Below are 17,550 nucleotides of genomic sequence, written 5' to 3' on the forward strand. Positions count from 1 at the left end.
TTTTCTTGTCAGTAGCCTCGGGTTCATTTTTAGCTTGAAATCTGCACTGACGCAGTGTGGATAAAAGGCCTTTAGCCGGAAAACATCAAGGGGATTTTTTTTCTTTAGACATCAGCAGTTAGCCAAATAATAGTGTTACCAAGACATTTAGTTTGGTCTCTTAAGTTGTACTTACTGTAAAAGTTGTAACTTGTTTGAATACATTTATTTTTTAAATCCTTTGCATACCTGGAACGACAAAAGAAAATAGAAATGTTTTAATTACAACAATCCTTTTACGCATTGAAATTACACAATTTAAGCAAAGCATTTAGATAAATGTTATTCTATTAAAAAAAAGTCGATTTCACCTAGTTCATTAACAATTTTGGGATTTTCTCAATTCAAAACCTAAACACTTGTGTCTAAAACCCTCCCAACTCCAAAATGCAGCTTGAAAACCCAGTTGACAGGTGTTTGGGCCAGGCAAGGTAAATAATGGAATTTGGTAAATAATGAAATTAATTAAGCAAAAGTCGACCGTGACCAGTTGTTTATTTGGGTGTGTATACTGGTGGAGTTTTTCAATGAACCGATCTCCTGCCGCGATCCATTGGTAGCGATAAACTTTTGCCAAGCGTCGGGCGCAAAATATTGGGTAGGCCGATGAAAGGGCGACAAGATAAATAGCACAGCCCCCACGGGCACCCGCGTCACTGCTTCAGTGGCACAATCATGGCCGGGCACCATTTCAGCGCCAAGAACGAAACCAGAGGCCGGGGCTCTGGGCCAAGAACGAAAGGAGGCGATGCCTTAACGACGCGCTATAAAACGCACCAACGGTCCCGGCAGCAACGATCATCGCTATCTGATCCACCAGTAAAACTGGCTTGTCCCAAATGGTGTGCCCTACACTTGCCGAAAAAAAAAGAATGGTGGCGTTATTCCTCGTTGGCCCACCGAATGTTTCAAATCGTGTACCTCCATCGCTCGGTTTCTAGCTAGCACTGCAACTCGGCCCAAACAATGGCCGCGCACGCACACTGCTGCCACTTATTCAATTTTCCACCGCCCAATCCAGAGCGGTGGGAGATGGAGAAAATTTAATTAACGAGCCGAAACGCTAAAATACTGCTACCCTGCTATTTGGGCACCCTCAGTAACACGACGATAATGAGCTGCAATGTGACCGAAAAGCGAGTGCACTACTGAGGGCGCGAATCAATCAATAGAAAGAATAGAAATTCATCTACACTGTTATATTTATCATTTTTTCTTTGTGTTATACCATGCTGGGTAAAAATACATTACTGAAAAGTGGCGGCGCTGCGATACTATGTTTCAAACGACACGAAACATTACTTGTCCCGAAAAAATAGACATGGGCTAAAGCACTTTAACATTCCAGTCACGATCTGACGATTGTCCTTGGCCATTTCTATCTGAAATAAAAATTGTCCAGCAAATCCTCGGAGGGTGTCTGTGTGCCCTGGCTTTTACTTAATTAACTGTGCAATTGTTGGCCATAGATGGTTCCAAATGTTTCAAATGCCAGATGCAAATTTACTACCACTCTTTACTGTTCACCAATTTCGAAAGCTTTTAGTCAAATATGTAAAAAAACAATTCAAAACTGTTGGATATTCTTCGTCGCCTGCTTACGGTCTGCATCTAACTTGAGTAATTTAGATTCATTTACCACAAACAATTCGCAAACCCCTACTGAAACCAACACTTCCTACTTTACCAGCGTTCCCGACCGCACAGGAGTACAAAAATGAAGCTCTATTATTTTGTTTAATTTAAATATTTGTAATTATTTTGCAGCCAACCAGCAAACCCCAACGACCTGGGCGGCATTTATTTGCCAACCACTTTCCAGTCTGCTTGGTCCCATATTCCGTCTTTACGCAAGCCAGAGCGCGAGCTGACCTAGACCAAAATCACCATCAGCAGCAGCATCAGCTAGCCATCTGCTAATTTTATTGCGTCGTTAGCTGTTGAAACTCACCCGACCCCGCTCGGGACTGTACCAGGAGATGAAAAACCGTGCACGAAAAAATAAATAAATCTCCTTTCGGTCTCTAAACATTCCACGATCCTAATTAAATACTTTGCCGCCTCGATACGCGTCAGGTAGATACACGGAGGCATAGGACACCGGTCTCATAGGACGCCGCGGAAAAGGGGTAGAGCATAATGGAGGTGCACAGAACGGTAACAGAGAGCACTTGGAAAGCCACGACCACACCTCAGAATGGTTCGGTTCCGGGTCGAGGCGACGAGCGGTTTTGCCGTTCGTGCGGAAAATGTGCAGAAAGTGTACTGAGGGATACGGGCAAATGAGTCTTACGGTTGTGTAATGCTTGCCTAGCGTAGCTTCTACGGCAGCGAGGATGGGTTTCTTGCTCATAGTAATAATTCCAAGCTCTACCTCATACTCTGAGTGTACTTCTTATGCTTCTTACAAGTATGACCCACATAACGGATCACGGGTGTGCCTCTGCTGCTGATGCTGCTATTGCTGTTGGTGTCCAAACTCACCGACAGGATGGTTGTTCTTCAACGACACGGAACACAACAACAACAAATGAGCTTTCCCAACGAAGTGGAACGCTCAGACACACGTACACTCACACATACTAGCAGTCCCTAACTTATGGCATTGTTTCATTCGGATGCTTACTTCCTAGTGGTACATGCGTGTACATGGCGGCCGGCTTATGTGTGCCTCACATGGAGCGAGGCAACCCAGAGCGGGAGAAAAGACGAACTGATGCATTTTGTATCAGATAAAAGCCGAATGATAAATCTGTGTAGCGAGATGGAAATTACTTCAGCTGGTCTGAATAGTCGTCTCGACAGACTGCTATTTGCTAAGCCGTAATGCATGCAAAATCTGGGATATGAGAGGGAGCAGTTTTACACCATCGAATGCTTGAAGAAAAAACGAGAAGAAAATGCGCGGCATGATGAGAGCAGCTTCTCCAATATGAACCGCCGCTTCGAGACACATCGGAAAGGAAATTGAATTCCTCACTTTTGCAGTTATCGTTCTCTATACTTATGGATCTTTTACCGAGGTGAAGTAGTTCAACCTAATGCCGAACGCTCCGACAGGGATCGTAGTGAGCAAGAAGATGTCGTTTCTCGTACCAAATGCAACCATTAGTGGCATGAAGATGTGAAACATTCCATCGAGCCGTCGAAGCCTTATCTTTCTCCGATAATGATCATGCGATGTGGAATATTACATCGTGTTACGAGAATCGTTTCATAACCAATACAGCAGAAAGCATTTAAAGTATGTAATATGTTGCAACGAGATCCGATGGAAAGGCTTACGGCCTTCAGTATGAAATCAAGATGGCTGGTATTCACGTTTCAAAATTGGTTATAGTTCACTTTGAAATAGCGAGCTCAATAAAACATGAATGGGATAGAAAGCATGTCACTTCAGAAGCCGATTTATCGGTCCTTCAACAGTACATAGCCAAGAATCGTTCCTATAGAAGAAGCGAAAAGCGATAAGTATCCCCTACCCACCACACCCCAGTGCATGATAAGAAACAGTGTATCAATTAGGTTAACGTAGTTGGCAAATTAATGGAAACATTCTCCCACTTTTCAAGGATAGTTCAATCGCTTCTGTGTTGTTGTCAGGCAAAGAAGCATCCGTGAGCAGGTTTTTCTGTCGTTCTGAAACCATTAATCATTGCATTATCTTTGCCCTTCAATTCACTAAACCAACGCGTACAATTAATGACAATCGGCTGATAGTGAAAGTCAAATGATGTTTTTCGCAATGCAATGCTAATTACGTGCGAAATTCTTAAAGACAGGGTCATTTTTCAAGCTGTTGAACATTTCATGATAGATTAATGTATCTTTTATGTTGATCTTTTGGAATGTACAGTTTGTGTTTTGTACCGTGAGTTACATGTTTTTCGAGCTCCCACAATAAAAGTCCTAGAGCTCTAAGTGGTAGTAAAATATCATAAAGGTACCTATTGCTTTACAACACGAAGCGAAACCCCTGTTTGTGATTTGAAATTGGATTGCGTACGTCGAATGGTAGCTGTTCGACCGTAAAAGTACAACAAAAACGGGTGAGTGCTCTAAATTCGGCCCAGTGTTTGGAAAATGCATTAAGTCCTTGTCAAGGTGTTGGTTTTTTGCCTTCTTTCCCCTCCTCTTAGGTTCCTTTTTTTTCGAAACAAAAATCCGACCTGATCCGGGAGTGGCTACTCTACGCCAAGCGTAGAGCGTCTGCTACTTCAGTCGGTGTTACGAGTGCTCACGGCTTCCATTAAGTAAGGCATGATTTAGATGCACATTTAGATGTGTGCCTCCCTCGGGGACTATTCGGCAGCCTGGCCATACAACAACAGGACAACGTTACGTTGTGCAAGATATTGACGTTGCTGATGCTGGCAGCATGTTTTCCCTGCGTATGGATGGTGCAGAATCCCTAAGGCAACCACCTTGAGGTTTCAGCTTCCCATTCAACGAAACGGAAATAATGTATCGCCGTGGCACCCGATTCGCTGGAACGGTGAAACGGGTACAGGAACGGGCCGCTTTGCACGGCAAATTATGCCGATGGAAAACAAAAACTCCGTACCGGATATTGATTTTCACCGGTAAACCCGATACCTTTTTCGAGAGTAGCAGTCGCCGTACGCTCGTGTTCGGCTATAGTTAGTGCCTGAGGGGATGAGACACATCAAAAGTAGAGAGACGGGCATTGCTCTTCTGGATTGCAGGTTTCGAGGCGGTGCTGATAAATTGTTTTTGGTTGTTCAGTCCGCAAGCGAAATGTTGATTAAATATGTCTTGTGTACAAGAAGATAGAGTGCTTTGAAAGTAATTGAACTATGCGAATTAAGGCAAACAAATAGCACAAGTATATTAAAAATTAGCCTGCAAAAATGTTTACAAAGCATGGCAAGTAGTAAAAAATGCAATTATATAGTATTCAAAATAACTTATATATGTATATTTCTCTTCAAAATTCTTGAAGTAGTTCCATATTCATTCGTTGCAGAAAAATAAAACCCGACCAACAATTGTTATCTTTGTATCATTCTATTTTCAATTCTAGCTGTTTCAATAACGAATAGAATGCACAAAGTAAACAAACAGTTTGGCGGATCTGCAGCGCACATTTTTCTATAATGAACGTCACCCCTTTCCGGTTTGATTTTTTCAGCCACGCCCGTCCAAACCCGTTTGTCGGATCCGGGGCGCGTCAATCGAAAGCAATCGCTCGACAGCCTATTGTAACATCAATCATATCAGGACAGTTTCCAGCTCAGTGATGACATTATTATGCTCGCTGATGATTCTTTTTCGGGATGCTTTTTTGCGTTGTTGTTGTTGTTGTTGTTGTTGTTGTTGAGTGGAAAAAAGGATGGATTTTTTTTGTATGCCATGGTACCGTGCCGGCGGGCGCTTTTGCTGCTCGCCCACCCGTATTTTCCTTTTTGTGATATACTTCCGACGAAATTTGTATCTAAGGTTTTCTTTTTCGTTAGGTTACTGTGCAGTAAGCTTTTTATAATTTCAGTCTCTACTTCGCCTTTTTCAATCGTCGCAAACACCTTACGGCATAACTGATATGATCGTGGTTTTTTTTTTGGGTTGGGAAATTTCATCTGAACATACAATTCTTCTCTGATGGCAAATAAAAAAATAATTCACCAAAAAACAAGACATACAGTTTTCAACGCCGAAAAACAAACCGAAAGTGTTTCAACAGCACCACGTATAACACTAGGCAAACGTGAATGGGCACGATAGGGCTCGGTGTAGCAACCCGGAACCAAAAGGCAGTTGCGGACAGACGACAAAGCGTGCGGAATGTGCAGGGGAAGAAATACACCATTCAAACCGTGCCACCGTCATTCATATTTATGACATGACCCTCCGTGTGACAAGGTTTTCTCAGACCTTTTCCGCCGGGGTTTTTTTATCTACATATCTCTCGCTCGCTAAATGATGCGCCTCTTGAGCCACAACGGTGTGCAAACATATTCCCAAACCTTTTCCTCTCTACCCTCTAACACCCCTTACTCAGAGAGACGAATGCTTTTCAAAGCTTTTTTGTATACCAAGCATATGTGCGTGTGAATGAGGAAGAGAAACGTGTGGCTGACCTCGCTACCTTTATCATTCGGGTAATGAAGCAACAAAAAATGATGCTGCTCCAACCGGTCAATTCGAATCGATGAAGTTTGCCGGCCGAAAATGTCAGTCACAAGGACACGGCACAGTACTGATAGGGCTTTTTTCAGGCTGCGAGCGGAAATTAGCTCGAAACGAACCAACTCAACGGAAGCAGTCCATCGGATACCGTATTTGTCGGGGAGCTCAGTTTTTTTTAGTCCTCGTGTTCAATTCACCATGACATAACATAAAGGAAGCGAGACAGCAGCATGTGCATACACAAAAGGTTCTCGTTTTAGGTATCCCGCGTCCAATCTGTGCATTCAAATAGTGCTCGTTACAAGAGTCAGCGTTGCGTTGATTGGTAAATGAACCGCTTCACCCCCTCCCAGCCTTCGGCACTCCTTCACTTTGAATCCGCCATTGGTTTTTTTTATCGATTTACCACCCTCTGACCTATGCGACGGACACGAACTCAGGAAAATGACGCTCCATTCAACGGCCAGGAAAATGATAGGAGCTTTCATTAATTTTCTACCCCGTCGGCGATATTAGAGAACATGAGATAATAACCGACTCAACGCAAACAATGGCGAGATTATGAACAGGTCACAGTTGCCAATATGTTGACGGTTGAAAGTGAAAAGTGTTAAAAAATAACATGAATATGAAAACATTATTTACAAAGCGTGAATAATGATCCCGTTTCTGGATTTACATCATCAAGGCTCAAATGCTGAAATTTTTGAGCTACTTAACCACGTTTATCTGCACAGTTCAAGTGTTAGTAAACATTTAACTCACTTCATAAGTTAAACGGATTAGAACGCTAAACTGGAAGAGTAATTATCACAAACATGAATCGACACCATCCAACCGCAGTCGCCAAGTCTAAATGAAGGAATAAGCCGACCCGTTGTTAACACAAACCAGAACGCTTCAAAGGACCAGCGTATGAAGCGTATGAAAAAAAGGGAAGCGAATTTGATGCAACCGCTTTTTGTAATGACCAGCAAATTTAATGAAACTTTAATTTCTACACTAGCAGTAAAAAAAACTCACCGGGTGAAGACACTTAGCCAACGTCGTTGGCACAGGAAATATGTTACCATGCGGTTTCGGTTCAAGAGCAAGGAGTTTAGCAGCATATTTCATTGCTGCTTGTTGCGAAACAACTCTCTTTCTCTCTGTCTCTCTTTCTATGTGAGAGTGGGTGTAAAAATGATTAAGACGGAAACCGTTTCGTGTCTTTTCCACATTCTACCGACCGACAGTGAGAGCATGATCGACTATTAGTATGGAGCGGGCAATAAAAATAAGAAATGGCTGCGCCATGACGTGAAATGGATGAACCCAGACAGAACAGAGAGTAAAAGTGAAAGAAGCAAAAAAAAAAAACCTAAGACACAGGAACAAAATACACCCAGCCACTGAAAACTTTCAGATTTATTTGCCAATCTTCAGCTTCCAGCTTTTACCGTCCTGCAGCAGTGTAGTCTAATTTGCCCGGCTCGGACAGGCGTGGAGAAGCGTGCAAAAAAAGAAGACTAATTATTTTTATCTCTTCGGGAGATTTCGGTGTCATCTGCACGTGCTTCATGCTGGTGCCTAGCCCAGCTGTAGCTTCTGGCTGGAGGAAAGTTTTCAAACTCTGTTAGTCTGTTAGTATTTATTTTCAGCATCTGGGCAATCCTTTGCATGCAGTTGGAAATAGCAAATTGTTCGCTATTTTTATCAAAAGTCTTCGTTACCATAGTTATTTTAAAAACCAAAGATTGCTAGATGCCAGGAAGGCATAATGAACAAAGCTTTCCAACACATCGTTTGCAAAACTACCGCCAACAGAAAGCAAAAGCTGCGTTGTTTTTCATAAAAACCTTTTTTTTTCATAATATTTGTCTCTGTGCTAATATATTTAATTTCGTGTTAATTTTTCGTGAAAAAAACCACAAACGCATGACGTTTGAGTATAATTTAAGTATAGTATGTACCACGACTTTTTGGTACAATCGTTCCATGTTTTTAACGTAAACTCATTCATGGTTTGAGGAAAGTTTTAAAAAAATGTTTTGCGTACGGATCTCGATCCGTTGAAAGCGTAATGTAAAGCGTAGATACCAAACATGAGAAAAGACCAAAGAAAAAGTGTGGGAACGTGAAGTGGAAGAGGAATGTTTTCATCCGACTTACTTTGATGGCATTTCCGGCACGGGCAAATTATGCTGACTATATTGGTAATGAAGTTACACAGTTTGCTATTCACTGGCGCTAGACGAGCACCATTTTAGGATTCTGCTGTCGAAGCGCGTTCAGTAATGAGAAAAGCATTTCGAGAAATGAAATAATATTTTCCCTCGGCTACCGGGCGAATTAAGCAGTTGGCTGACGTACTCTCTACCAAACGACGTGGACGGAATTCCACCCTCCCCGAGAACATGATGACATTCCAAAGCTAATTGTAGCTCGCAATGGAAGAACGAAAGCGATTGAGCCGTTTTGGCTGCCGCAGCACTGCCAGCTATATCACGAAAAGCGCAGTGCCAAGAATGGTTGCTACACGACGCAACGATCAAGCCGTACAAGCTGCCAATTATGTACGATAATATTGCTAGACTACGTCACGCAACACTATGTTTATTGGCAAAGCGTTGCACTCGATCTTGACAGAAAAAAGCAAAGCTCAGCCCATACGTCGCAAGTGTATAAATAAAATGCGAATGACTGGGTGAGTTTCGGGTGAATTAATATGGAGTACATTCTGTTGCAGTATTCCATTTGTCGTGTCTTCAAATCAATACCAATACTCAATCTCTAAAAAAATCTCAATAAATAAGTTAATTAAACTGTATGCATGATCCAACTTCTTCAAAACGTAACACTAGCATGTCATCCTAACAATCCATTCTCATTCCTTATACAACACATGTTTTCCAAGAAGCGATTGTAGGGTCAGAAGAATTTCTATCATCATTCCGATCAAACCTTGTCTCTGCTCTGATATGTCTTCCGGCGCTCCACAGTTGATGATATGTCTCAGGTTAATTAAAAATTACACAGAAACCTAATGACCTACTCACATACACGAACGGAAATAATTGGAAAATTCCCGAATCAACCGCTTCATTTTATTAGCTCCGTCGATGTTTTGTACCTTAAAGAATCGACTACAATTAGCCACAGCTATGCCAATAATACCGTGCCTTTCGGAACTAGTGATATTGTCCACGATGCTTGTATGAAATCAGTAACCATAAAACAGCTAAACACCATTCCTTCACTGACCAACCGTCAGAAATGTCATGATGCAATAGTACTCTAGTACGATATCAATATTGATGAAAAAAGCTGTTCCAACCATCGCATACAGCGATTACAACAATGACCTACCCTTACAAGCGGTCGTTTGGTGCACGTAGCATGCTTGATAGCGTGAAGCAGACATTTGTGTTCCCCTTGTTTCCTGATACTTTGCGCAATAGGTATCAGGCAAAATGACCCTACTTTAGGACAAACTCCAACGAGCAGCAGCAACTGCGGCTAAGAAGCATCCACGCCAGTTGCCCGTAACCACCGAACGATTGACGCCGAGATACCACAAGTTAGCTGCAGCACGGCTACCATCATTAGTGCGGGTCATTCCGCCGTAAATTCTGCTTCCCTATTATCATCTTTAATTGGCACTCTCGGCAGCCTGGTACAGCCCGGAGCGATCAACTATTACAACTAGCGAACGCTTCCGGGACCGATCCCGTGTTTACATTCGCCATTCGCCCGAGGTAGACGGTTCACAAAAATGGGCGTCCAGCAAGTACGCCCATGAAATCCAGCACCGTTTGCAGCGAAAGAAAGGAACTGCCCAAGTGAATGAGCTCTCTGCCATACCATACTCCCCTGCTACAGACCAGCAGCATAAACATCAACAACAATCACTTCGTTAACCGTTGCAAGTTATCGTCTTATCAACAGGTCGTTCCATAAGCGAAGGCACGCTACACAATACCGAAGCACCAGCAGTACGAAACGTTGGTTCATGGACACATACGCATTCGATTGCAACGGTTGCTGACAAGGTTTTCATATCATTTTCACTTCCACTGAGTGCACGACTAGACGCTCAAGTGCATATTACACGTACAATCGAATTCTGGATCGGGTCCTGCGAACAATACCTGCATCTATTTGTATTCCACTCGTCGAAGCGTTCATATTTTACGGGTTTAACATAAGTTTGCCCTAACTTTGCAGCAGCGATCTCATAGTTCGGGAAGGCGGTCATTTGCACGTGAGTACTATTAAAAAAGTTTGAAAGCTACACGTTGGCAGTGCCGAACCAAACGCAATTCAATGAAAAGTGTTAAGTGCCCAACTTGCAAACGGTAACAATATTTATGACCTGTACGAGTGCCATTTAAACTTCGTTCATTGTTCACCCTCAACGTCAGCCGTAGATTCTAAATTGCTTTCTCATTCATTGCACACAGGAACCAAAACGGAGTGCTAGCTTTTTTGCTAGCGGTAGGCGAACACCAATGCATCGATTGACTTTAGATCATCAAAATTTAATCATTCCGATCTGAAGGGTAAAGCAAAAGAGTAAACGAAAAAATCCCGAGAGTAATTCTTGACCTCCTCCTACATCCAGTGAAAATATAATGCAAAACGTGCTGTCATCTACAGCACTTGGTACAGATCGGTCGAATCCTTTTTCGCTCGACACAACACCCTTCTGCCCTCGTTATCGTGCACATACGATTATGGTGTGCTTATTGCCGCACCCGAGCTAAACCGGTTCTCACCATCTTTCCCTGCCGCATTATGAGTAGCTGTTGGTTTTTACTTCACCAGTATCATAAATCAAACTGGTAAAATTTATTCCCATCGAAAGAAGATTTACGGCCAATCGCTCCCAGCTGTCACCGAAGCTTCCAGAAGTCACGGCACGCCTCGTCTGGTGAACTGGTAAGGGTCAGTCTGAAGCCCAACTCTACCAGCTCATCTGCATTGCCTTCTATTTACGATGATGATTTTTTGGTGTTGAAAGTTTATCCAACGAGGATCCCCTGGGTTCGGGAAAAATAAATTGTTGAAAAATGGATTTAAATTGCCTCGCGGGTAAAATCGAGACTTTTTAAACTTGCCATAATGTTTCGTTCGATGCATCTGATGTAAAAAACATACTGAAATGTCCGGATAGAATAGAAGTTCAGTGATAGTTTAGATTTGTTTACCATTGCCATTAAATGGAAATGAACGTAGAAAAAAAAATGAAACATTCAACGACATCGACCGACACTGATGCCATCCGACAGGAGGTTGTCTCGAAGCATTTCAGGAACGGGTAAACAGAACGGGTCGCGATAAAGCAAATCGACCGTTAGCCCGTGGACAGCCGGCGCCTGTCGACGCCATGATAAATCTGTTGGTAACATTCACAAACTTCCAGCCCATTCAACGACGGTCCCTTTGAGCAGAATCGAAGCTCGGGAGTTAGCAAGCTGAGCTAAAGCTTGAAAAAAAAACTTAACAAAATGTCCATTCAACACGCCCCTGCTAACTGGTCTGGGAACGCGAACGGAGTAAATTGGAAAAGTTTTCCATCGATTCTGCTACGGCCCTCCAACTTCCTCCCAGACGGACGGGTAAGCTAATATCGGTACCGAAATGTAGCTGTATGCCCTTGGGAAAGAAAGTTACACCGGATGAGGATGAATCGAGTAAAAAAAAACTCATTACTTTATCGATTGAAATTTGGGATGGCATGCAGTAGAATCTTCGTAGGGGAATGCTAATAAACGGCAATTGCGGCTGTGCAGTGACTTTGAGGAGAAAACTTTTTGCAAATGTCCTCACCGCGCTGTTGAAAACGGATTGTAACAAGATGTCCAATTTTGGAATTTGTCTGATCAATCAGAATCAGAGAAGAATGCTATTAGTATTGAAATGAGACTATGTGAAAGGCTTCTTGGGCTTAGTTAGCTGTCAAAGTTCTTGCAACTCTGCACTGAAACCCGTATTTATATCTAGATATACAACCACATCCAATCTGAGGCAATTAAATGGGTTATACAGCCAGGATCGTTAGATTTTGTTCTACAACCATAGCTCCTATGGCAGTAGAGCCATACAATGTGAAACTTTACTTTGAAATATATGTACGACTTTAAAGTAAAAAATGTTCCAATGCAATGTTGTAATAACCCATTCAAAATGGAATGCACTCAAATACTCTGCTGGAATTACCTTATTTCCACAGCCTAATGCACTTTACTTCTAATAGCACACAAAAACATGAATGATATGGTTTTCATGTTGTGATACAATCGCAAATTATATGCTCCGATTGTTGACAGGTTTTTGCAACGCATTCCATTGTTGCCACAAGGGCTATGATGACTTTTCAGCCCATGGGCAGCTACAATACGATCCTCCTCTACGCAAGTGAGCGGTTTCGTCTGTTGTTGAGGATTAATGCCCATCCGTTGTGCATAATTGACTAATGGTAATTTTGTGCCACTAGCTAAAGCAAAGCCCAGAAGCGTTGAAATTTATGCGAGGTATAATATTTGGTCAATCTTGAGCAGCATACAATTCTGAAATTCATTGTCATTCAAATACATTCAAAGTTTCCTTTAAATTGAAACCTTAATTACAGATTATTTTAGTTTCAATTTTAACAAAAAGCCTATGTATATGGTATGTTGAAAATTGCGGCAGCAATCTATCATCACTTTCCTACTATTGGATTGAAAATATGAAGTCGTTTTTTAACTTTCCATCAGCAGTTTCGATAGTAATTATGTGATGCACTTTTCTTTCCAAAGAGACATCAACCATATCCACAGTGATTTGATTATAATTCAAGTTGAAACCTCTTCAATTCACAAATCAATTAAAATAACAATTCAACCCGTCTTCTTTCGAACGAATTTCAAATGGATTGTGCCAAATGCTCTCGAATTGCACCGATGCTTCTTTTCGCTTTTAATAGCAGGTGGTGGCAAATCTTCGGATCAGATGAAATAATTAATGATCACCAACCACACCCGGCTGCATTACCATTACCACCAAAACCGTCCATTCATTAAATCTTTCGTTTAACATCTCACTCAATTAGACAAACGGAGGGCAAATCCTTGATTTGCTAGGATAAATGACATTGGCTTTACAAATTCGTTCGCTCGATACCTTGGGATGGATGCTGGTTCTCTATTATTTCCGTACCGTACGGACACGTCGCCCCTTCGAAATCCGCACTAATTTCTCACCTTTTTTGTCTGCTACACTCTTGCTGTTGGCCAAAAGGTAGCTATACTAAGGAACATGAGACATGCGAGACGCTTGACGAGGAGAAATACTGGGAACGGAACATCTGGATATCGGACGTTGAAGAGTTCTGCAAAATGTTGAAGGAAAGACTCTGACAACAGAGGCTACTGACGTCTGACAAAACCGGTTAACCCGGACAAGCGGTAAAGTTTGAATGAAAGCAGAGCAGCAGTAGCAGCAGCGACAGCATTCAATAATTCAGCCACTAAGGTAGCATGATTTATGCAGTGGGTGGACCTTCCACGAAATCCCCAAAATAATGTTGACTCGCTTGCGGCTCGATATCTGGGGTACAGTTTTCACGATAGACTCATTTGTCCAACAAGTAAACAGTTGTGAAAAGAGTAAACATGTGTGTTTTAAAAGGGTGGCGTCATACACCATTCGGTTTCAAAATTTATTCTGAATGGTTTGTGTCAATAACCTACCTCGAAGTGTTAGTAGCTGTTAACTCGCATTTGTATTTAAAAAATAAATTTTAAAATCCATAGAAAGCCTGTTTTTCCAGAATTTAACACTATTAAACCAAATATGGTTAAACAACCATATTCAACGTTGTACTGAACACACGACCGGAATCACGTACATCCGTACGAAATCGGATCAATGAATAATTAAACGCAATTAATTACAATCAGACCCAATATTAGACTACAAATACGGATCGTTTTCAACACAGATAGCAGTATTAGGGGCGTAGTGAATTTAAACATTTTTAGACGTTTTCATGATTGACGATGTGTCTAAAATAGGTAAGCATCTTTGTGGTCAATAAATTATGTAGAATGTTTCTATTATAACATCAATTTAATCTTAACGTTACCGATTGGGTACGGCAAATCGACGTTAGATTCCTCGATCCTTCCTTAATCATTTAATTACGCCTAATTGATGCGGGGATTCGCTACTTTAACCAATACAGCAAATACTAACAAATAGGTAATAATTCTTTAGACTTTACCAGAACTCAAGCTACTTTAATAGTCATACTAGTTTGCCACTTAAACTTTGAGCCTAACGTGAAGAGGACGCACATAAGCAGAGGATCGATCATCTGAATTCTATACCAGTCTCCATCAAACTTCTTGCCAGAGCGATAACTTATCCCAGAATATGGTGATAGTTCGATCCACTTAAGATTCTTGCCGCACAAAATTTGCCCCCAGTACGGCAAGGACCGAAACCGTCGGTAAACCAGGAGCCTGGATTGGATATGGATTGATGGCAAAGTTGTGGAAAGTTTCCGCCCACTAGCAACTACACTTACATGGGCCTTTTCTAGTCCCGGGACAGCCTCAAACTGCTCAAGCTAATGAATTTTAATTCACTCCATCTTAAAGACTTTTGGAGTATGGGTTCTGTAGAAAGTTTCATGAAACGGTCATTTCCCTATTGGTGCTCCATCAAGAAATGCTGGAAGAAGCTTGATTAGATCAGCTTCGGACTGGAAAACCAAGGAGGGTAAGGATGGAAGGTATCTCTTGATGTTCGCCACCCTAAACAAACTTTCACCCACTTTCGCAGTAAACATCTAATGCTGGTGAATGTATTTGGCCCCTTTTTAGGGCAAAGAATTTGTACTATTTGCATTGTAAATTCTTCTACCCATTCGGGCTTTTAATGTGGCTACCAATAGTAGCCATTTGCCAAAATCGGTCAATTCCTAGAAAAGCTACATTCCAATCAATATTCCTTGAACATTGTCTTCATTTCCGAGGCATGCTGGCACCTTGGCCGGGGTTACACATTCTGAGAAATTCATTGAAATTCATCTGACGTAATTAGAGACGGCATCTGCTAACCATTGTCCAAGGTTTCGGCGATACACGTCCTGGGCAGCATTGAATCCCGTTCTAGTGTTCAATAGATTGCTCTCCTGTCCTTCACAGTCCAGCACTACACCATCGCTTTGTCGATTATTTCCGCCGGAACAAACAATCATTTGATCTAAAGGAATTCGCCCCTTTCTTGCGCTTCAAACGTTTAGAGCAGTACCAGCTCGACAATACACAGCTGGAAAAGTACACACCAAGGTCTACAAGCTACAACAAGGGCGTAGGCATTACCTGATGTCCGGAGCAGATGGAACCGTTTGGCACTCGTATTCTGAAAGGGCTATGTACAGGGCAGGATGTACGGGGACCCCAGCGGGACGGTCCCGGTAATGGCACTGAGTTAAAACTGTTCGTATTGCTGCATGGATTACAGAGCGGTGGCGGTGGCAGTGGTGGACCGTGCAGGGACAGCTGCGAGGGACCGTGCACCAGCGTGCCCATGCCGGGTCCCGCCCCGCCCGGTCCGACCACGCCCTGGCCCACCGTCACTGGTCCCGCGCCCGCTCCCGGCGGTAGCCCTGGTCCGGGGCCATGATGACACATCGGTCCGCCGCAGTTCGGTATCGGCCATTGGCCACCACTGTTGATTCCACCGCCGCAATAAGGATCCACGGCGAAATTTTCTTGGCTACCAGAACATTGCAACCTCAGCGTTGGCGGTGGCGATGATTGTCTCGAGTATATTTTGAACCGTACAGTGCAGCAATTCCGGGCAACACTCGCGCTTTACGTCGTCTTCGGCTACTGTCCGGCTGGGGGCGTGCGTGGCGTGGCCTTCCGTTGCCGCATTCACACGATGCGTGTGTAGGATAGTGGTTTACTATTTTAGTAGCGTGACTCGTTTGCCGTACGCCTGCAAAGTAACGTTCGGGATGTCCGTATCCGCTGCGGTGTTGCTGTGCCGTTCTCCAATCAGTATGTACACCATCACCGGTGCCACCTAATCGATACGCTCGGCACCATTATCAGGCGTAGCACAACTCATTGAGCAATTCAGAGCAAGTTGTCCATAAATTTAACAAACTCACGAACACGCGTACTTATACACACAACTTCACACGCACTAACACAACTACTGGGACACACTTTTTTCCACGCTGGGGGCGATTTGTGGACACCCTTCCAAAGTTCGACCTCGTCTCCACACAATGACACTTCCGAGCGTTTGCCTCCCAAAAGCCAATTTCGCGTATCGGGAGTGTGTTTTTCTTCTCTCTGTCTCTTTTTATCGTCACTTTTACACTTATCTAACAATGTTTCTTGCTTGTTCGGTGTTGTGAGTTGCTGTTAGAATATCTGTGCACAAACCATTGGAGGAAAAAATAAGCGCACATTGAGGTTAGGGTAAGAAAAAAATGGACCAAGTACACCTCCCTCCCGTTGAATAAGACAATTTGGCTTCACGCTGAGAACGCTGAGAAAGAAAAAAACACAGGTCGATCGATTTCCTTCGCTGCGTTTTCCCACACAGCCACCAACACACAATAATCACTGAACCGAAGAAGCTCGTACAAATTAAAGATAAGCGCACCAAGGTTTCATTGTTATCGTCTCCAGGCGTACTTTCCGCGTAGCTGGATGCTGCGCCTTTTTTCATTTTTTTTTTGCTGTTTCTTACCACTCTTTGTGTACGATCTTTTGCTCTGTCTACTTCGTACACCTCGCTGTAGTGACGACGCTGCTTTTGCGTGTAATTTAATTTTTGCTAGCTCAATTTGCCTATAGGGTTGCTTCTGCGGAACCTGGTCGCTAGCTTATATTGCTCCCCAATAGCCTCGAGAGCAAAGCATTTCTTTTCAGCATGGCATCTCGGTGGCATAACAAAGACGACCACCGGTCGGAAGAATATTATGATTCAAAATTAAAGGTGAAAACGCAGCGCTTTAAGTTAATAAAAAAAGCAATTCCTTTTAATGATGTTTTCCTACGTTCGTTCGTATGTTCATCCGTTTGTAGGATTGGTAAAGAGGGCAGTATTTTCGATGTTGATCACACAGGAATTGGACTTTTCCGAACAATATGGTCCCTCGTTCTCTTGAGCACATTTGCACTATCAAATACATTGAAAAATGTTTGCCAAAGTTTTTAAGCACTCAAGTGCAGACGCGGAGAGAAAGGACACAGTAAAACTTAACGATGAGAAATAAAATGAAGATTGTGTCATATTTCACGTCTATGAACCAAAACGATGGTCGGGGCAAATGTTTTGCTCGGCTAATCGAAACATCATTGTTATTGCTGC

At 42.7% G+C, this 17,550-nt stretch overlaps 1 protein-coding gene across 18 annotated transcripts in view; it reads right to left on the reverse strand.

Annotated features, from left to right (window-relative positions):
* Window positions 1–17,550, reverse strand: part of LOC120900882 (peripheral plasma membrane protein CASK) — a 197,608-nt gene that overhangs the window by 76,284 nt on the left and 103,774 nt on the right. For 2 of the 18 annotated variants that reach the window (XM_040308600.1, XM_040308592.1), the window contains exon 2: window positions 15,540–16,604. The exons of the other annotated variants lie outside the window; for them this stretch is intronic. In XM_040308600.1, the coding sequence (XP_040164534.1) occupies window positions 15,540–15,851 (312 nt within the window). In that variant the 5' untranslated portion in view covers window positions 15,852–16,604. The remainder of the gene's footprint in view (window positions 1–15,539; window positions 16,605–17,550) is intronic. 18 annotated transcript variants of the gene reach the window in all.

The sequence above is a fragment of the Anopheles arabiensis genome, chromosome 2 (assembly GCF_016920715.1).
Source record: "Anopheles arabiensis isolate DONGOLA chromosome 2, AaraD3, whole genome shotgun sequence".
NCBI classification, from domain to species: Eukaryota; Metazoa; Arthropoda; class Insecta; order Diptera; family Culicidae; genus Anopheles; species Anopheles arabiensis.